Below are 22,098 nucleotides of genomic sequence, written 5' to 3' on the forward strand. Positions count from 1 at the left end.
ATATGAATACGTTGTTAGATGACACATACATACTACATACCTCTACATAAAGTATAACAATGTCAAAATATGTAAGCCACATTAACTGATATAAATCAGATAATTTGATAAAAACACATACCAATAAATAACCTTTGTTGGAGCGTAGTGCTGGATATGTGTTGAAATATCCACATAATTTTCCAGAGTCCGCATGCAACTGATTTTGTCTGTGTTTAAAAGTTTTGCTCCAGTGTGCTTCAACAACCATCCACGGCTCTGTACAATTTTTAAGCCACAAAATACTTTCATTTATATCTGAAAATTATAAATATGCTAGTAGTATAACCCATAACAGATTAATAATTATTATTATACCTTCAGTCGCCGTTAAAATTTGCTCTTGTCCTATAAGAATGTTATCTAATTTCTCGGTCTGTTTCAACAATCCAGAGTTCTTGAACGCTCTCCTTAGACTATAATACTTTGAAAATAATTTACCTTTGGCGACTTGATGCACTTTTCCATTTTTTAGAGCGTTTATTTTAACAAAATACGTTTCCTGAAAAAACAGTAGTTATTCTATTATATCCTACTTTCGCGAACTTTATCAAATGATGAAGGGAAAAAGCATATCGAATTTGAAGTTTTTGAACTAGTAACTGAATGTAGATAATTTCCTTAGAGTATATGCAGGGTGTCCGAAAAGTATGGAATATCGTAGCCCTATATATCTTTGCAAATATTATTTAATGGAAAAAATTTTCAAATAAAAGTTATTTGTCTCCATTTCTAATCACATAGAATTTTTTTATTTTTTTAATGTTTTTACTTAAACAAGAGCGCAACAACCTCGGCAACAACTAATGGCATTGGACTTGAGCACAAATTTTCCGAACACCGCATTGCACGTCATAATGTATGTATGGAATATAGTATTTATCTCGGTAAAAATGGATCTTGAGATTTTTTTTCTTTTTGGACGACATATAATTTTAGTACCTTTAACACCGTAACATTTTTGAAAAAAATGTAAAATATAAATTTTCACCAATAAGGCAATAACATGTAGTTATGCAAACTGTCTTTTGTTTGTCGTATTTATTATTTATGGCCCACATTAAATTTTTAAGACAAATGAAAGAGATTTTGAATAACTAGATTCATGTTATTAGTGAAACTTTATATTTTACGTTTTTTTTTTCAAAAATTTTATGTCATCGAAAAGAGAAAAAAATCTCTATCAAATGAGCCTAATGAAAGGGTAAATTGCTATTTCATATTTTCATACCTTGTACTCTGTGGGAAATAATGCCACTACCATATCAGACAATTCATCCAAACGTGCACAACTCAGTCTTTTATCTGGTTGCCCTTCAAGCTCATTGGTAATTATTAATTCAGCAAGTTGCTGTCGATGAGCGCTTTGAAAAGTAGACTTATTATATACTTCTAATAAGCTTTTTCCACAATTTGTTAGTTGTAATAAATCTTTTAAATTCGAGAGCTTTTGTTTTTTTGGTGGTGGTTCGATATTGACCTGCACATCGGGCGGTTCGTTATCTTCAAAATGGGAAGTAGTTGCTAGGTGCTACAAGATTGTATATATCGGTTAAAAAAAAATTACAAAGCAACTGGTACTAACTTCTACAAAGTCGAACTCTTCAATGTGGTTTACGTCATTGTTCGTTACTAAAGAATAAGAAGAAGGATTTGTTAGCGTAGATGACGATGGTGCAGGAGAAATCACATTATCCATCTAAAATAATACATGCATATTAATTAAGCATGGTGTTTATTTAATGTTCAAATCAGAAGAAGACAAAGGAGGGACGAACAGGAAATAAAAAAATGTAAAAATAAGTTTTTGTAAGACAAGGATTCGGGGGGGGGGGGTATATTTGAGTAACTCGAGGAGTAACTTTATGGGGTAGATAGTATTAGTATTTCCTCCTCTGGACCATGTTTTGATTTTTACTTACGCCAGTCTCGTTTGTAGCAAGCTCGAAAATAATAGGGGGAGGTGATAGAAAAAGCTCGAGATTTCTCTTAAACTTGATTCGGGTGCCAATTTTCGGTATTAGTTCTCTTAAAAGAGAATCTGTTAAATCCGGCAGCATATCTAATGTGATTGCATTATCTGAAAGAAACAACTGCAATTAAATCTTTTGAAAACAGGTGAAAGCATCAAACATGCTTGTGCGGTACGGGTATATGCATTTTAAACTCCTCAGAGGTAATCTCACATTTTTCAGTCTTAACTACATTGACATTAAAAAACAAAAAAACTCATTGTTGGTACTCCATGACATTTTTTTTGTCCATTTAATCACCAGCGCAGCGACATACTACATCGTACTGCCATCGAAAAGTGTTTTTTTTCAATGGTACTACTAACTTTAAAAAAACCAGTCATTTTCACTTGCATTTTCACCATCATCTCCTGTTCATGTTCAATTCAACAGTAAGGTTATGTGGCATGTGCGCCATGTGCCATACGCAACAAGTGTTTCCATAGAATGTACAGAACAAAGGTAGTGAAACTGGACTGGAAATTGAAAATTGCTAACTATTGTGAAATGATTGTGCAACAATGAGAGACGCCCCCTCAACTAGGGTGAAGTTACCTAAGAGTACGCACTCTCCCAAGAGTGCGCGAGTAATTTATTTTATAATATAAGGATTTAGAACACTACCTGACACCTACTTTGTAAATTATGAACTATTTAAAGATGGAGTGCACTAGTGCAGAAACAATCAGTCATCACGTGATTAGTTTTCCCGCGTTAACGGTGCATCGTGACAGACAGCAGTAAATATTACAATTTTATTTGTGTTCGAAGTAAGGCTTTGAGAGGTAAGTATCTGGATTAACTATATACCCACACAGCACACACCATCTAATGAACATCCATTAGTTATCTTGCACGTCTATAATACATCCAATCCAAAACGAATATCTAATGAATATACATTAAATATCTATCGTGGATAATTACAATTGTAAGTAAAATATTTGTAAATTATTTTAAATGTATTCTTAAAGTGCAATAATGTGCATTGCATAAAATTACATTAATTAGAAAAAGAAACAGTATATAAGATACGTGGTATTATGGATATTGTGTGGATGTTAAATGGACATGCCATATGGATTTCAAACGCCTTCATGTGGATTTATGAACACATCTTTCGCGCTTGTTTTTGTTTTGACCAATCACTGTAAACTTACTTGCCCACACCCTGTATGCGCATAACCTTAAATTAGCATTATGTGCACATTGCACAGCGCACGTCACGTTTGTTAGTTAACGCGTTTGGTTTGTGTTTACAATTATTAAGATATATTTCCTTCGTTATCTGTTACGTGCTTGCCAGTGTTTTTACGTAGTTTTTACTTGGCCCGTGATAACGATAACCAATCCTCTGTTTAGTGGTAAGTACAGTACCTATAGCCCGCCCGCTAAATAATTGAGGTTAAGTGTGTATGTTTTATTTCAGATACCTACCTTAGACAGATATTACAATCCCAATTTTGATTGTGGAGGCTCTTCTGCGTTTTTTAATTTATAAGGTTTCAAGCTAGATACCTACTTCGCTGGATTTGACACTAGGTATGTATGTACAGGGTGCGGCAAAGCCGACTACGCAGTATCGATCGATTACCGCTCAGAGTGTGGTGGGGGTAGGCAGCTGCAACCGGTATTCCTTTGTTTGGTTGTTGACCCCATTTAGTAGGCAACATGGTTTGGACCGGTGTACATCGTGGTTTTGCCGTGCGGGCTTATTACGAAAACAACCGATCTGTGATCGCTACACAGCGCGCTTTCCGGCGACAGTTTAACATTCCGCGCAATGACAATGTTCCAAATGCAAACACGATTCGATCTTGGGTTCGGCGATTGGAGGAAACTGGAAACACATTAAGAGGAAATAAACATGGCCGATTCAAAAACGTCAGAACGCCAGAAAATGTTGTACAGGTGAGAACAGCTGTTCAAAATTCGCCGACACGTTCTGCTCGAAGACATGCTATCGCATTGGGGATGTCGGATCGCAGTTTGAGGAGGATTCTGAAATTTGATTTGAAGTTTCATCCCTACAAAATAATGTTTGCTCAAGAATTGCGCCCAGATGACTATGTCAGCCGTCGCAATCTGTGTGAGCAAATGCTTGCAGCCATCCATCCAAATGCAGCTTTCTTCAGTAGCGACGAGGCTCATTTCCACCTCAACGGGTATGTAAATAAACAAAATTTTCGCTACTGGTCTGAAAATAACCCTCAAATTGTTCATGAAAGACCGCTTCATTCTTCCAAAGTGACGGTGTGGTGTGCCGTATCTCAGTTTGGCGTGATAGGCCCCTACTTTTTTGAGGAGGAAGGCGTTACCGTGACTGTTAATTCCGCACGTTATGTTGCAATGTTGCAAAATTTCCTGCAACCCAGGATGAATGAAATTGTTGAAGAACATGAATTGGGGGACTTGTGGTTCCAACAGGATGGGGCTACAGCTCACACTGCTCGAGCTTCACTTCATGTTTTGAGAGAAATCTTTCCTGAACGTCTCGTCTCTTTGAGGGGTGATGTCGGGTGGCCTGCACGCTCACCAGATTTGAGCATCTGTGATTACTTTCTTTGGGGGTATCTAAAAGAAAAGGTGTTCAAGAGACGACCCCACACCATAGCAGAGCTAAGACAAAGGATTATTGAAGAAGTGAACGCCATACCCCGAGACATTTGTGCAAGAGCTACAGAGAACTTCAGACATCGCTTACAACAATGTGTTGATGCCAACGGCCGCCATCTTAGCGACATTATTTTTAAAACATAAGTGGATGTAAAATGGTATGTACTACTAATTCAGATTATTTAAATACATTGTCTCTAAATATAAAGAATTGTTTTTTATTGCTCCTCAAAACTGCTTAGTCGGCTTTGCCGCACCCTGTACCTACCATGTTATTTAGCATTAGGGCTTTAATGATAATTCACTCGGTTTAACCACAGGCCAGTGGAAATTGCCATAGAAATAAGTAATTGTGGTAATAGGTTATACAAAATTGGTTAGTGGAGGTATATTCTTGGCCTTTGTTTTAGATTCTGATCATGTCTAAAGAATTAACAGACAAATGCCTTTTGAGCATTTCAACCCGACAAATTAATCGTATAATTAGTAATCTCAAAAAACATGACACATCAAATTCCGAACGAATAAATGTTGATAAGCAGGTTGATATTAACCCTGCCGGTAGTAGTAATGATGAACCCGATGAACCATTTAATAATGAAATACCTTTCGATACCAGAAGTGAATGCTTTATTGAATCAGGTAACGATGAAACAACTTTTCCTTCCGAATGTAAGAACGATGACCTCGACGATGACGTTAATGCATTAAATGATTCGTTCAATATGGCTGATGTTTTGTCTGATAGTTTACAACGTACTCCATCGTTTGCAAACGATTTAAGATTATGGGCGATAAAAAACAAGATTCCTCATTCTGCACTGTCTGAGTTAATGAAAATACTGTTGAAGCATAACATTAAATCTGATGAATTGCCCAGTGACTCTCGAACGCTATTAAAAACCCCTCGATCTACTGTTATTCGACCAGTTAAACCTGGGAATTATCTTCATTTTGGTGTGCGTAATGGAATATTAAATACTTTTAAAAGTACCAAATTTAAGGGCGATAAAAAATCCATAGCATTAAAAATAAATATAGATGGATTACCGATTTCCGACAGTAATAATAGTCAACTGTGGCCTATCCTAGGTTGTATCAACTCTATCAATATTTTTTTTATTTTTTTTTTTTTTTTGGTAGGTGGGGAAATGCTCCTTAAGCACACTCCGGAGGGACAATTTCCGGAGTAGTGTGGGGCTCTCCTATCAGGTATACCCACTAAAACCCCACCTTAGGCTCGGCTTCTAAGGCCATTTGCCTTTCAATTACACACAAAACAAACCGTCAACATACTATAAGTATTACAGTTTATCATTAAAACCAATGCTACTAATAAAACGTAGAGTATTTAGGCATTTGTCATTGGTATTAAGATTTTCCGCCCAAGTATCACTTATTTTGTTAAAATCTCGCGCATTCCTATATTCCGGGCAAACGCATAGTATGTGTTCCAAAGATAAATCCACTCCACAGTGGTCACATTGTGGCCGATCATCACCCGCCAACAGAAATCCGTGGGTCAGAGCACTGTGACCGAGTCGAAGTCTGAATAGTCTCGTTAAGGCCAGACGAGCCATGCCTAAAGGAAACAAAGGCCCTATTTCAGCTTTGACCCTTTTCAGAAAGGCATCAGACTCCGCCCACTGTCCATTCCAGCGTTCATACACACGCGCTTTCACAACCCCACGTCGTGCTGCATAGTCATGTCTACAATGTCGGCATATTCCAGTTGTAGATATGCAAACTCCTCTCTAGCTCTTTCTCCTAAGGACCTACATCTATACAGACGGGCGCGCGTGGTTACGTCTCTTAACAGATGGTAATTCGGATGATTACCATCCATCGACACTTTGAGGTAATAATTTACCACGATCTGCTTTCTTCGAAGAGCTAGAGGAAGAATGTTTGCCTCAACGTATAGTGACTCGACGGGACTGGTCGGAAAGGCTCCAAGGGAGTATCTTATGGCAAGATTCTGTATTCTGTCCAGCTTGCCAAGCAACGTATTACTACTACATGTAGAATACACAGAACATCCGTAGTCGATCCTTGATAGTATGAGACCTTTATATAGGTCTAGCAGCGTCTTGGGATGCGCTCCCCACTTGTGGTGAGCTAAGACTCGGATGACATTCAGGGACTTTCTACATGTAGTAGCAACGTTCTGTATATGCGCGGACCAGCGTAGCTCTCTATCGAACGTTAGACCCAGGAACTTGACCTCTTGGACCACGCTTATTATGCGGTCATTCATAAATAAAACCGGGTCATAATGGGGTTTGCGAAGTCGACAAAAATGTGCAACCTTCGTTTTCTCCTCTGATAACACAAACCCAACAACGTTGGCATTATTACATATTTGATTTATCGCCACTTGTAATTTACGTGTTATAATACCGACGGTCTTATCTGCACAAAAAATCGTCAGGTCGTCGACGTATAAACATTTTCCGATTTCGTCAGCAACACCTCGAGCTATCTCGTTGATGGCAATGCCAAACAGGGAACAGCTAAGTGTGGAGCCCTGCGGCACCCCATTCTCTAAAACGTGCTCGTTTGAATAAGCGTCGCCAACTCGTACGACAAATTTCCTATTTTCCACAAAAGATTGTATAAACTTTGGCAGATTCCCTCGTAGATTATATTTGAACATATTTTGTAGTATACCATACCTCCAAGTCATGTCGTATGCACCCTTGATGTCAAAGAAGACCCCAACCAGGTGCTCGCCACTGTCGAACGTATTCAGAATACGATCGCTCAACTTGACCAGATGGTCAATAGTTGATCGTCCCTTCCGAAAACCGGTTTGATATGGGACGTATATATTGTTACGTTCGAGGAACGTTTGCAACCTCCCGTTTACCATCTTTTCCAACAGTTTGCCTAGACAAGAGGTCAAACTTATTGGACGGTAGTGTTGTGCTAACAGCGGGTCTTTTCCCGGCTTCGGTATAGGGACTACAACTGCCTGTTTCCATTCAGAAGGGTAAGTTGATTCGATCCAGCAGGTATTAAAGAATTTTAAGATGATCTCTTTCATTTCAGCACTACAGTGACGAAGCATCTGGTTATGGATACCATCTCCTCCCGGTGAACATGACTTGGTGTTACGGATTGCTTCATCTAGATCTTCTAGGTTAAAGGGTAAGTTATCATCTAGAGTTTCATCGGTATCAAAGTTTATAGGTGTCAATTCTTTCTCGATTTTAGCCTCTAGAAAAGTACGAGGATAATTGAGTGAACTGCTAACTTTATAGAATTGATCGGCAATAATGTTACTTATTTCCTGCAGGTTGTTGGTAACTACCCCATCGGAGTTACGCAGAAATCTGGGATAAGCGCAGCCGATTTTACCGGATATTGCTCCTACCTTCTTCCAGACTTCGCCAATGGTTGTCTCCGGTGTGATGGTGGAAACGTATCTTTGCCATGAGTTTCTTTGTGCCTCTAATATCCGCCGGCGACACTCGGATCTTCGTTTTTTAAATTCGATTAAATTCTCCATTGTAGGATGGCGACGGAACCTATTTATTGCTCTTTTCTTTAATAAAATTTTTTCTTTTATTTCAGGTGACCACCACGGAACCATCTTCCTTATATTGCCAGGTTTAGATCTTGGAATGCTGGCCTCGGCGGCATTTAAAATAGATGAGGTTAGCGTATGGAGATTTACCTGGCTTGGCGGGACGAGCAGCCGTGTGAAAAGTTCCCAATTTGCTTGTTGCATTTTAAATTTGGCTATCGTTCTCACAGGAGTGTTCCTGCCTTGCAAGGTAATAATTATGGGAAAATGGTCGCTATGAAGCAGATCACTTTCCACTTCCCATTTTACGCTTGCATGTATCGCCGGTGAACATACCGATATATCGATGGAATCGAAAGTACCGGATCTCACATTAAAGAACGTAGCTGAATGAATCATCATTCAACAAGCTTAAATTTTTATCCTCGATCAGATCCAACAACTCCCTGCCACGAGCATCGTCTGAGCGGGAGCCCCAAACGGTGCTGTGAGAGTTAAAATCCCCAACTAGAATAAAAGGTGCCTGAAGCTGATCTACGATTTTACCAATCTCTTGGACATCATAAGTATTATTGGGAACGTAAATATTACACAGTGTAAGAGAACTGCTAATTTCAAGTTGTACCGCTACAGCTTGATAAGGCGTATCTAGTTTAACCTGTTTATAAGGTATGCCTTGTCGGATGAGGAAGGCCACCCCTCCACAGGCTCTTGCTGGTGAGTAAAAATCCTTTCTTATCAGATTATACCCATTAATGCTGTATTTTGTTCTAGGTACCAGGTGCGTTTCTTGAAGGGCAATACACCAAGGATTATGCTTTTGAATTAGCAGTTTCAGCTCATTTAAATTGTTGGAGAGTCCTCGACAGTTCCATTGGACAATTTTTGCTGTATCCATTAAATGACAATCACAATTGAATAAGCAACATATAAATATAAATAACAATAAAATAACGGTGTATATGAGGACATTCACAATAAATATATGTACACTTTTACATAAATAAATGATAGACAAACAAAACATATATGTATATCACAGGTGTAATCACAGACTAATTACTAAAAATTTGCGGGTTTCCCGCCGTTTTTCGAGGAATGCGGGGCTTGCCCTTCGGCCAACCCTTCTTTTTCCTTTGATGCTTGGCCTCCTGCACCGTCTCCGAATCGACGGAGGTAATGCTGGAGGACCTCGTTCTGGTTACTGACGTCCTACGTTTTGAACCACGCGTTTCCGCGTCCATGGGCTCAACTTCAGACGGCTCTGACAACAGTGCAATCTTTATTATTGGAATTTACCACGGTCTCTCCAAGCCAGTCGATGCAAATGAATTTTTAGAAAATTTTGTTGAAGAAATGAAAGTATTAATTACCGAAGGAATTGAATGTTTTGGAGTAACATTTTCAGTTTCTATGCATAGTTTGATATGTGATGCACCCGCGAAAAGTTTTGTTTTAAAAACAAAAGGCCACAGTGGATACTCCAGTTGTACAAAATGCATTCAAGAGGGCGAATACTTGGAAAATCGTGTATGTTTTCCTCAAATTAATTCCCAATTGAGAACAGACAGAGATTTTATTAATCAATCAGATGAGGCTCATCATACTGGTGTCTCAATTATGACATCAATTCCAAATTTTGGTCCTATCACCAATGTACCCTTGGATTATATGCACCTTGTGTGCATTGGTGTTGTAAAAAAAATGGTATCATTGTGGCAAAGTGGATCATTAAAATTTAGATTATCACATAAACAAACAAGTGTAATTTCTGACAAAATGTTGCAATACCGAAACCATATCCCGAAGGAATTTCCTCGTAGGCCTCGCGAAATTTCATCTGTATCACAATGGAAAGCAACGGAATTAAGACTATTTCTTTTGTATTTGTCACCATCTGCTCTCAGTGACACAATGAACTCTTCGATGTATTTTAATTTTCTTACTTTGCATGTAGCCATTAGAATTTTATGCAATAGTCAACTATTAGAAAATTATTCAGATTATGCTGGGTTGTTACTGCAGCACGTTGTAAGTTCTTTTCAAAAAATTTATGGCAAATGTTTAATTTCCCATAATGTTCATGGACTGCTTCATATTACCGATGATGCAAAAAACTTAGGGACTTTGGATTCATATAGTGCATTTCCTTTTGAAAACTATATGCGCCAGTTAAAAATGAAATTAAGGAAAGCAGATAAACCATTGCAACAATTACATCGGAGATATATGGAGCAATTTTCTACTGATATCTTATCATTAGAAACATCTCAAAACATGAACTGGACATTTAAAAATAAATATGATGGTGGGCCTCTTACACAGGGATTAACAAATGAAGTACAGTTTAAAGAATTATACACACCTGAGTGGTGCCTTAGTATAACTATGCCAAATAATTGTTGTAAAATTAATGATTCAGTGATACATACCTTGCCCCTCTTCACTTATCAATATATATTATGTAGAAAGTGTGTCAGATAAATTAGAAATTTGGTCCGTGTCCGAGATAAAATATAAATATGTTCAAATACCATTTAAAAATGGGTATGCTGTATACCCACTTCTCCATGCCGATAACAAATTTTAAATTTATAAATAGGACCCTTTATTTTACTTTTTCTGCACATAAATTTTGTTTAGAATAATTTGTCATCCAATATTGAAAAGCAATCGGAAAAACACCTGTTGTAGATATCCTGTATATAGTTATGCTGCCTTCAGTTGCACAAATGCAGTATCTATGTGAAACCCTTATACCATATTTTATTTATGAATAAACTCTTATTTAGAAATGTTTTACTACCTTTCTGATAAGCACACTAGATAGATTCGCTCGGTTTGCATTTGTTACGTACAACATACATCATATGAATTCTTTTCACTTCATGTGCTTTTGCTACTGAGGGCGGTATAGTACTCTTAATGCAGTAGCAGTAGGTGACGTTTTGTATTTCATAAATTCAGTGTTCTTTTCACTATGTTCATTTTGTATTTTTATGTTGGTAATGTTCTGTAAATTGCCATTTGTCTTTAGAACAACTTAGATATTATTATAATTATAGAATATTTAAAAAATGGAGAGCCAATGGTCTGTAGTGTTATTCGAAGACGGGCTACAGTTGGTTCCTACTGATTGGATTGTGGGAAACAGTTGCTATTGGCCCACGTTTACTAGTACCACACGGTACGAAAAAGCGGTTAAAAGCTGGGAGTCGCCAAATGAAGGATGGCCCCTTTATGAAATGCGCGTTTTAGGAACTTTTTGTAAGTGTTTTATAATTTCATTGCTATTTAAATGGATTTTCGTTTTTTTTAACTACCTACATATCTCTGTATTCAATGCTAATGATTTCATTCTAGCCTCATATGAAACCGCAAGGCGAAAACTAATAATAGCAGAGGAACACTCTGATTTGAATACAGATCATGAATTATCCAAAGAAAATCGGAGGCGTAAAAAAAAAAAGATTATTTCGTCTAGTGAAGAAGAAGAGGAGGATTCTCAAGTTGGCGTTTTAAACATATCAGAATTTCCTGATCTACCTCAAGATATTCGGAAGAATGATTCAACTGAAGTTTCAGGTATTGTGTTTTTTTGTTACAATGTTAGTCCTTAAGAAAATGTATTCTATAGCATCCAGTTCAAGGAGACTTCTACTACAAGAATCTCAAGCACATGTAATGTCACGCTCACAGTGTTCCACGCCATCTAGTAGAAATGATGAAGGTATATTTGTTTATTACAATGTTAGTCCTTAAGAAAATGTATTCTATAGCATCCAGTTCAAGGAGACTTCCACTACAAGAATCTTAAACATATGTAATGTCACGCAAACCTGATGAAGGTATTGATTTTTATATATTTCCTTAAAGTACTAAAATCTATAACTTTTAGGGTTTGAGGAGAAGCTGTTTAAAGAGCTGTCTTTTATAAGGGTTCATTTAGTGAAAATTGGCCAACAACTGTCAGTACTAGAATTGAACATGAAATCTCATCAACTTCAAGATAATGACAAGAACGAGGAGAAACATGATAACTTTGAAGAGATAATACGCAAGTTTCCTTTGGATACCGAATTAGATCTAAGAAACATGGAGGTTTATCTTCTCAACAACCCTGATTTTAAGAAATACCTAGTAAGAAGTCTAATACATACATGAGAGTAGAGGTTATAGTGTATATTTTTTTAGATCAATTACTGCAGTCGATTAGGAGGACTAAAAATTGATCAAATCACCAAAATTATGTTAAGAAAACTAATTTCAAATAAACTAGCAGCCAACTACAGCTGGCTAGGAGCTAAAAAGAAGCAATCTTTCAGCAACCTGCTGATTGCAGAGGTTATTTTATGTAAGGTTGACTAATTTTATACATTGATTGTTTTTTACGTGTTGATTTAAATTAAAACGACATTTAGTAAAGTATATGCTTTTCATGTTTCAGGTGCCGTAAAGCAAAATAAGTTAATTGGTGAGACCACCGAGAAGGAAATGATTGACTCTGTAAAAAATTGGTTAAGACATGCACATGTGAGGTATACCAACCAATGGTAAGTTATTAGTCTAGTAGATATATAGCTAAAGTATTTAAAATACATACAGAATAAAAATAGTAGTTTTTCCACTAATTTTCTTTATATGTATTTTATACAGGGTGCCCATTATGTACAGAATATAGTATTTATCTCGGTAAATACCGACTGTATAAAAAATTTTCTATATAAAAGTTGTTTAACATTTTATTTTCCATAATAAGGCAGCATTCAATTGATTTTATTTAAAAAAACAAATGAGTAACAAAAAACAATTGAATTTTATTAAATAGCAATGTGCCCTTTCATTAGGCTCATTTGATAGAGATTTTACTGCTAATTTCAATTTGTCTTTAAGGTTTAATAAGAGAAGACATTCATTTGGTGTGTTTTTATGTAGGATATCTAGATTAATGTAATTACTGAATAAAGAGATTTAAATTTTTTTGAAAATTTTTAGCCATAGGGGTTCTAACATGTTACATAATAGAAAAGAGAAAAGAAATCTATATCAAACGAGCCTGATAAAGACGTGCATTGCTAGTAAAGTTGTTTTTGTTACTCATTTGTTTTTCGAAATAAAAACTGAATGTTGCCTTATTATGATAAATAAAATGTTAACAACTTTTATATAAAAAATTTTTTTACACAGTCGTTATTTACCACAATAAATACTTACTATATTGATTCCATACATAATGGGCACCCTGTATGTAATGATGACTATGAATTTGTGCCAGGCATCTTTAGAAACATATTCAACCATTCCAACCTGGTAGACAGAATATACGGTGGACACAAATGCCCCAATAATTGCGTAACCATAGCAAAATCCACCACCCGATTGAATTATCATAAATCTTCTAGTTACTTATATTAAAGCTTATTGTCCAAATTGCGTTTCATATTATATTAACTATGGAATGATACCCATGTATTTAAAGCATGCCTGTGTTAACGCGATTTTTTTTTTATAGTAAACGGGAACAAAAGGGCGCTGAAGAACCTACAGGATAAGTTGTTTTTCTTTTTTATAAATTTCTTAATCTTAACTATTATATTTTATATTATTACTATTCTGGTTTTATACACATGAATATTTTGTGCTTTTTAAGTTGTAACTAATAAATAAATCATACATTTTTTTCATTTCTTTATGTGGTTCTATGCATTGCTGTATATCCACTGGATGTCCGTGGAACATTGTTAGTGCTATTTTTGATCCATATTACATCTAACAGATATCATTTTAAAGATTATGTACGTCTAATAGACCAACTGTATGGATATCTATATGTAGGTATATGGCGGGACATCTGGATATCTACACAGAGAAAAACTTTTGTTTGAGAGAAATAAAAAATATTTAATACAAATAAATTTCTTCTTTCTATATGGCGAAGTAAATGAATTATTTAAGTTAAATTGCCAATTTTTTTAGATAGTTAACACAGTAATTATTTACATACGCCAAACCCACTTTTGATTTAACTTCTGATAATATTGAAAAAAGCAATGGAAAATGTTGATAGAAATAACTCCAATTTCAGCTTAAGTCAAGGTAGCGTGTCCCTTCAAGTAAATTATACTTTAAACAAACAAATATATTGTTGATTTTCCAATTTTACTGTTTCCAAGCAAACATTTATTTCTTTGATGTTCGGTTTACATCATACATGTGCAATATTTTTCAAAGAAATATTCGTTTGGTTCAAATAAATAATACTATATTTTTAAAGCAATATCTATTTATTTGAACCAAAATTTGTGTTATACAATCTACTATATCTATGGTAAAGAAACAGCTTTATTTGTTGGATGAAAGACAATGTAATTTAGATGATATGTTTAATTCTGTTAAGCAAATGAAGGTGCTTGGTTGATTCAAAAAACATATTTTCTTCCTTTAACAGATATATTTTTTTGCACAAAACATCCCTTTTTTAAACCAAATTATGATCTTGTTTATTTTAATAGGTACTATTGTGAAGTAAATACGAAATTTGTTCACACAAATATTTATTAGGTAATAAAATAAAATACATAATATACAATATATAAACAAAATATGTTTCTAGGAATAAAAATGATAATAACATTTACTTACTTGTAGTAGACAATTATTCTAATGTCATAGTATTATATTATGCTCGAGATTATGCTAATATTATTTACAGGGCGACTGGGCCAATACGCTATACGACTGATGGGAGCATTATTTTCTCAAATTATGCTATCTAGTTTAGTTATTACTGCTTTTATGATACAGAAATCAATACCATTTAAGGACGCATAGTATATTTTTTTAAAAACTGAATACTAACATTGATACTCTAAATACTAACTTAAAGAATCCTATGCTGCCACGTCAAGTGAGAGGCCACCACCACACAATTTTAGAACTGACATTTTTATCTAGAAAAGTCAGTTATACTTCTACAATCATTACTGAGATTAATATTTAAACAAATGTTTTCAATAGGTACTTAATTATTATGCATTGTAGATAACTAACATACCGTCAGCTGTATAGTGAATATTGCTAGGTTTTCGATTAAGCATATTTCTTGAAGGAATTAGTTTAAAATTATTTGGGGAGATTTTAGAATCGCATATGATTTCATCTCGGATTTCATACGCTTGAATATGAGTATTATACCCAATGGTATAAATAAGGCAGCCAACAAAATAAATCTCATTATTTATGTGAAAAATAAATTTAATTTTAATGAAATCGGGAATATCATTTTCTGTAAATTGCAAACATAACCCTTCTTTGTATTTAATATTGTTAATCTTTACCCAATTTACAATTACAGCTTCATTTGAATTAAAAGTGATGAGATGCGAATTTAGTAATCTCTCTATAACGAAAAATTCCGGCAATTGCGAAATTAACCCTTCACATGGACCAAGACATATATTATCATCAATTCCGCGAACGCTTAAGAATCTTGATGATAATTTGAGTTGCTGCTTTACAGCTAATGTAGCAATTATGTTTTTTCTGGTTGTAACTGCACCAGCAAAGTTTTTTAAGGTTTTGTGGAAACTTTCATACTTCATCCCCCAAATCAGACGAGGAGGTCCTATTTTTAATATGACTGTAGGATAGTGCACCAATATGTGATGTTTGGGTTTTAGAGAATCGTTAAACAAAGCACAGTAATCTTTGTTATGGTTGTCAATTAAGGTTTTTAGGAGCTCAACAGCATTTCTGGAAATAGTTCTACTAGTAATAATGTGAATTATTCGATGTAAATTTAGATAAAATTCCCACACTTCGTCATTATCTGGGACACGATCTCCTAGTAGTATACCAAAGTATACAACAAAGGCCCACATTTCTGATGCACTTAACGTTAAGTAATTTTTTTGAAGGTGTTCAATTTTTATTATAGGTATGGGATTGCCAATATCTGCTTCCGAAAATTTAAAAAACTTAATCCGACTATTTACTAGTGGAAGAGAGACAAATTTTTTAGATATTAAGTTATTTAATATATGGGCCATATCATATCTTAACACTCCTTCTAGCAAATCATGCATTAAATCCACGGAGATATTCTCAACCACATGGAAGAATCGTAGATCATTAAAAATACATATCTGTTTAATTCCAAAACTTAAATTCCTAGAATCCTCGTCGTAATTATTAATTGTGCGCAGAGTGTTAAAATCTTCAATACTCTGAATTTTAGAAAGTTCTTTGGAAGTTTTACATATTCTACAAAAATAATTCGCATTAAAACTTTCATTGAATCCTAAAATTGAGTTTAAACCTAGATTGTCTCCCAAAACTAAAAGAAGAACAAAATAAATACGATATCGTTTTGAGCTAATATGTACTTCAATTCCATATTCCTCTAAGTATTTGAATTCTTCTAATAATTTAGAAAAAATTTTTCCATTTCCGACTGTCGTTCTATCCTTAGAATAAAACAATTGAGCTAGAAATACGTTTTCAAGTATGGAAGAATATTCTGGTGGTATACAAGCCAACGAAACGTATACCGCCCCGATTTTGTGTATACCAGCTTTACTTCCAAGAGGATTGCATGATTCAAAGTCGTCGAAAAACATATAGAGAGGAAAAACCGTTCTATTGCCAAATTTCGTCTTCATACTCTGCCAAAGAGAACCTTGAAAGACATTAGACAAAACCGATGAAGGTTTTGAATCTTCTTCTTGTAAATATTGTTGTAGGATATTATAAACATTTGGTAATTCCAAAAATTTTTGTAAAACTCTCCTTAAAGGAATTTTCTGTATTTCGATTTTTTTCAATGCCAGAACTGGGTGTTGCGTTGTACTTTTGTTGTTTAATACAGGATGTTCTCCAACAGAAAACACTTCTGGCCTTATGAAGCTGTCACATTCTTCAAAATACTTAAAACAACGATATTCAGATTTAAATTCGGCTAACATAGTCTGCACATCTGAAAGCGTGTGCAATACGTTTATAATACTATCACATTCGGAATTCAAACTTTGTAAAATATCTGAAATGTAATTACACACGGATGACATCAACTCATCAAACCTGTTTATTATTAATTGAACTTGATTTCTGGGTATAGACGGTAAACTATACAAATTTGATATGAAAGCAACTATTTCATCCTTTATGTTCAATTTTTTGGGTGTTTGCACTTCGTCTTCGCCATCTATGATGGTACTGATGCCATTATTGAAATTGTCATCATGATAATCATCATGTTGTGATAGCCCTGTATTACTAGTAGATATTGGTTTTGAACATTTGCTGGCCCCTTTGTGTTCAGAGACATAATGTTTTCGTAAAGTCGATAAATTATGAAATGATCTAAAACAATCTGATTGGTTGCATTTGTACTTTACAAGAAAAGGATGTATAATTTTGATGTGTTTAAGCAGCATTTCAATAGAGTTTAACAATTTTCCACAACTGAAGCAACTGAAAGAGGTGTCCATGGTGTCGGAAAGAAATATGCTTAAATCAATAGCTACGCTTATTTTAAAACGGCAACCTAATGATTGTAAACGCAATCTTGAACAAATGGAATCTTCAAGTCAGATTTAGTTTTCAAATTATAGACCTGCCACTGAATTAGGTACCAAATATGATGACTTTCAAAAGAATACTTGGCATCAAATATATGATGAGATTTAAAACAAAAGTCTAATGCATCAAATACAGAAATGCATTTATATAAATTGTCGTTTATAACAACATAGAAGCCAGTCACATTATTTAAACTGGGGCCAACTAAAATAACATAGGGTTGTACAGTTTGTCCCCTATTGTACATGAAATCTACCTTATCGCGTTTAGCCTTGTCGATATCACCAGGCAATTTAACATGCACAAACAATCCATCTCTACACTCTGTAATGGATGGCTTCCATTGCTTCCCCTTCGCCTTTATGCGACCTCTTGGTGGAACTAACGATGGTAGCAGATATAACTGAACTGCCCGCTTTGAATCTACAATAGTCATGTACTTATATTAAGATGTAAATTGAACGCAAGTTTACCAGTAGTTATATCTCCTTCCACTAATTGAAGAATGCTTTCGTCTGCTGCAGATAAATTTTTTCTTCGAATGTCCAGTAGCTTCTCGAAAAAGAAATTGAAAGTATCATCTGTAGCACCTTCCTTTTCAAATAATTTGTTGAAGTCATAAGTAACCTGTATAAAAATATATTATCAATATAAAAACTTTGAACACATTTTAAAAGTTCTTAAAAATAAGGAATCAGTAGGGAGAAATTCAGTAGGCAATGCAGTGATTGTTGAATACTTTCAAAGGAAATCTAGGTAAAACATAGATTTTGTTTGGCACATAAAAATGAATGACATACCATACAAATGTGCATTAAACTAAGACAATTTTGCTAGGTCCCTCAAGAGTATTCTTTTTCAGTTTTTATTATAAAGATGTAGCAATGGGACAGTGAACCTGCACTTTTACTATTGCAATTTTTGTGATGCCATGGAATTTGGGGATTCAAGTTGTGTTTGCGTAACATGAACCGCAGTTATTGATAAAAGTTGTAATGTTACATTTCGACCTATAATTGTACGGACGAAAACAGCGTAAAATAAAATATATGGGATAGGTAACTTACCAGTTCAATCGCCAATTGAGTTTCAAGAATGGGCCACTCCTTGTAGAACTGTTCAATTGTTTTGTTCTTGTTTACTGTAATTTTCCGAATTGAATAGGAATTGCGCCAATGCTGGAGTACTTCTTCTACAGGTTCATTGTTGTTTAGTAACCACAGTCGACTGTCTCTTGCATTTTGGTTGGGTTCTGAAAAGTTCCCCGTTGATACGATTTTTTCTGTGAGGGATTGTATACATATATACCTTCATTTTCATCGGAAATGTTTTCTCCCACACTTACGTCAAATTGGAGCGCTCTTCTGAGTGCTGTCAATTTATTTCTATGCTTGTCGACAAGCTTGCCTTTTGCAACTTCTGGTTTATTGCGACCAGATCTTTTTTTAGGAATAGGGCTGACAAAATAAGTGGCTCTCTTTTCACAAGCCGGAAAAAGAGCAACAATTTTATTTGCAATAATGGATAACGATTCGTTATTCAATTTAAACGATTTATTTAAAAAGTGAGATATAATAATCTCGCAGAGAACGTTCCTCTCTTTTCCATCAAGGGTAAATTTTGAATTATATTTACTTAATATGGCTCTTCCTAAAACGTCTGCGTTCAACACTTCTTGCAAATTGAATTGAACTGCAGTTTCAATGGAGCAGTAATTTAAAAAGGAAGAATTCAATCCACAATCACTTTGATCGGTGTTTGTTACAGTTGACATAGAATTAATGTCATGTAAAGTATTGGTAGAAGGGCCAGCGTCCAAATCTACGTAAGTGTCTAACAAATTTGTGGCATTTTCGACCAAAAATGACACAGGTGTTGACTCCGTATAAGGTTTCTTTGATGGAGGTGGAGTACACTCGTCTATGAAGTCAATAGTAGCCTAAAAAATATGCGTGAATAACCGAGTGAAGAAAGTAACTAATTCTCTAATAACCTGCTCAATTTGGATGCTTCTGACACCCCTGTTGAATTTAATTCTATCTCCTATGTTTGGAATCAATTGCACAATATGCTCTTCAGTTAAATCAGGAAGTAGGTCCGTCGAATCTATACTTTGTTCTAAAACAATGTGCTTTTATAATCGTATAATCATATTTGCAGGAATTGCTAATTATTCACGATAGGCCATTACGAATCATAAAAAAAGCACTTTTACTTACTTGTAAATTCTGGTAATAGGTGTGAGAGGCCAATTTTACTGAAAAACTCTTCCATTATGCTTGGCTAACAACACAGTATACCTACAATCACGTATTCACAGTACACAATTACAAATTAAAGTAAATTGTAAGGCAGACACCATACGAATACGATAGCGCAATAAGTAAAATGCAATTTGGCGAAAATGCAGAACAAGTGAGCATCAAGTAGGTGGTAAATCTAAATCATCGTTTGTTTGAATCAAAGAAGCTCTCTGTCAATGTAGAAGTCATATTTTTTGAAGCTGGTAGGTTTAATTTTTGCTTATATTAAATATTCGTTTGTTTCATTTGAAATAACTAATACGTAGGACAAAGAAATATATTGCTTTATTTCAACTTTAATTTATTTAGCTCAAGCTGCATTTCTCAAAAGGACGTTACAAATAATTTGTTTGGTCTAAAGAAATATGTGATTCATTTTTTAATATGTGGGTTTTTTTCAAATCACCCTTGTTTTCAGGTAACGTTATATTACTTTGGTTTTATGGAAGAAATATTTTGTTGAAATGAAGTATAATAGCTTGCTTTCAAGAAATTAGAAATTTATAACTCCAAACAAATGATACTGCATTACCAAATATCTCGTTATTTTTAATCCAACAAAAGTTTGCTTTCGTGTAAATAAAATTTGGTACATTCAAATATTAAACCACCAAACAAATTGATATCGTCAATTTAAACAAACAGTTTTCTCTGTGTAGTATTCGTCCATTACATGTGAGGGGATATCCATTAAATATCATGGATATCCATAAAAAACATTTTTTAGATATCTTATGGTTGTCAGTGTGCTGTGTGGGTATAGCATGATATACTACATACATCAGTGCTTTAGCTACACGCAGAATAAGGTGTAACTTGAATTTTGTTACTAAGGTTAAATAATATTAGATCAAAACAGGAAACCGATTCATTGTCTCAAGAGTACGCACACTTCTATTCCCAAGAGTACGCACTGCGCACTCTTGGGAATACCTAAGAGTTTAAGGTAGGTACCTACATCTCGTTTTTTTGCAGAGAATGGCTAATTACTATGTGAGGAAGTCTGAGAGGAGACTTGCATTTACAGAAGACTTAATGCAAACAATTCGAACGGAAATAGAAAATGGTAAATCAAAACGACAGTTATCTAGAGAATTGAATATTCCCGAATCCACTATTCGGAAACGATTGAAACTTGGAACAGTCCCACAATCCTTAGGAAGATTTAAATGTCTTTTTAATAACGACATGGAAAATCAGTTAGCTGAATATGTAAAACAAATGGATACAAGGTTTTATGGTCTAACACGAAAAGATCTCAAACACATTGCTTTTGAATATGCTATTATGAATAATTTACCACATCCGTTTAACATGGACAAAAAAGTGGCAGGTGATAAATGGGTTAGAAATTTCTGTAAGAGACAGAAAATGACAACCTCTTCGACAACCTGAAAAATGCTCTATGGGGCGTATAATGGGGTTTAATAAACCTCAAATAGAGAGATTTTTTTAAAACTTGAAGCAGTTGTATGTCAAATATAATTTCCCTCCTAATAAGCGAGTGTATAACATGGACGAAACTGGGCTTAGTACGGTTCCGAACAAACAACCTCGAGTAATGTGTGAGAAAGGAAAAAGAGCTGTTAGTAAAGTTGCAAGTGCGGAAAGAGGTCAATTAATAACGGCAGTGTGTTGTTTCAATGCAAGTGGTGAATACGTTCCCCCGGCATTAATTTTCCCAAGAAAGAGAATGAAGGAAGATCTGTTTAAAGATACCCCAACTGGAACGCTGAGAATGATATCTGATTCTGGGTTTATTAACTCTGATTTGTTCCTTGTATGGATACAACATTTCAAATCGAGTGTTAAACCAAGTCCAGAAGAGCCAGTTCTCCTGCTGCTAGACAATCACGTATCTCACCGAACACTGGCGTGAGAATTTTATCCACCTCCTATCGCTTCCGCCTCATTCGAGTCATAGGCTTCAGCCATTAGATAAAGGATTTTTCGGCCCCTTAAAATCAGCCTATAGTGAGGTATGTGATAATTACCTTGTCACACATCCGGGTAAGGTTAT

The 22,098-nt window shown here is 35.0% G+C and overlaps 3 protein-coding genes and 1 pseudogene across 3 annotated transcripts; 2 read left to right on the forward strand and 2 right to left on the reverse strand.

Moving 5' to 3' along the window:
• Positions 1 to 3,092: 3,092 nt before the first annotated feature.
• LOC116181641 lies at positions 3,093 to 13,873 on the forward strand (annotated as a pseudogene).
• On the forward strand, positions 3,618 to 5,137 carry LOC116181640. The gene has a single exon (XM_031502028.1). The coding sequence runs from the start codon at positions 3,723 to 3,725 to the stop codon at positions 4,809 to 4,811; it is 1,089 nt and encodes a 362-aa protein (XP_031357888.1). The 5' UTR covers positions 3,618 to 3,722; the 3' UTR covers positions 4,812 to 5,137.
• A 1,351-nt stretch (positions 13,874 to 15,224) lies between the features above and the next one.
• On the reverse strand, positions 15,225 to 17,684 carry LOC116181651. Its single transcript, XM_031502038.1, has one exon. It carries the CDS (start codon positions 17,682 to 17,684, stop codon positions 15,225 to 15,227), a length of 2,460 nt encoding a protein of 819 aa, XP_031357898.1.
• A 33-nt stretch (positions 17,685 to 17,717) lies between these two features.
• LOC116181643 lies at positions 17,718 to 20,731 on the reverse strand. The gene is made up of 6 exons (XM_031502030.1): positions 19,995 to 20,731; positions 19,769 to 19,893; positions 19,084 to 19,714; positions 18,843 to 19,027; positions 18,249 to 18,402; positions 17,718 to 18,198 (listed from the first exon to the last, which is right to left on the reverse strand). Exons 1-6 carry the CDS (start codon positions 20,047 to 20,049, stop codon positions 17,741 to 17,743), a joined length of 1,608 nt encoding a protein of 535 aa, XP_031357890.1. The 5' UTR covers positions 20,050 to 20,731; the 3' UTR covers positions 17,718 to 17,740.
• Positions 20,732 to 22,098: the final 1,367 nt, after the last annotated feature.

The sequence above is a fragment of the Photinus pyralis genome, unplaced genomic scaffold, assembly GCF_008802855.1.
Source record: "Photinus pyralis isolate 1611_PpyrPB1 unplaced genomic scaffold, Ppyr1.3 Ppyr1.4_unclustered_Scaffold1498, whole genome shotgun sequence".
NCBI lineage: Eukaryota > Metazoa > Arthropoda > Insecta > Coleoptera > Lampyridae > Photinus > Photinus pyralis.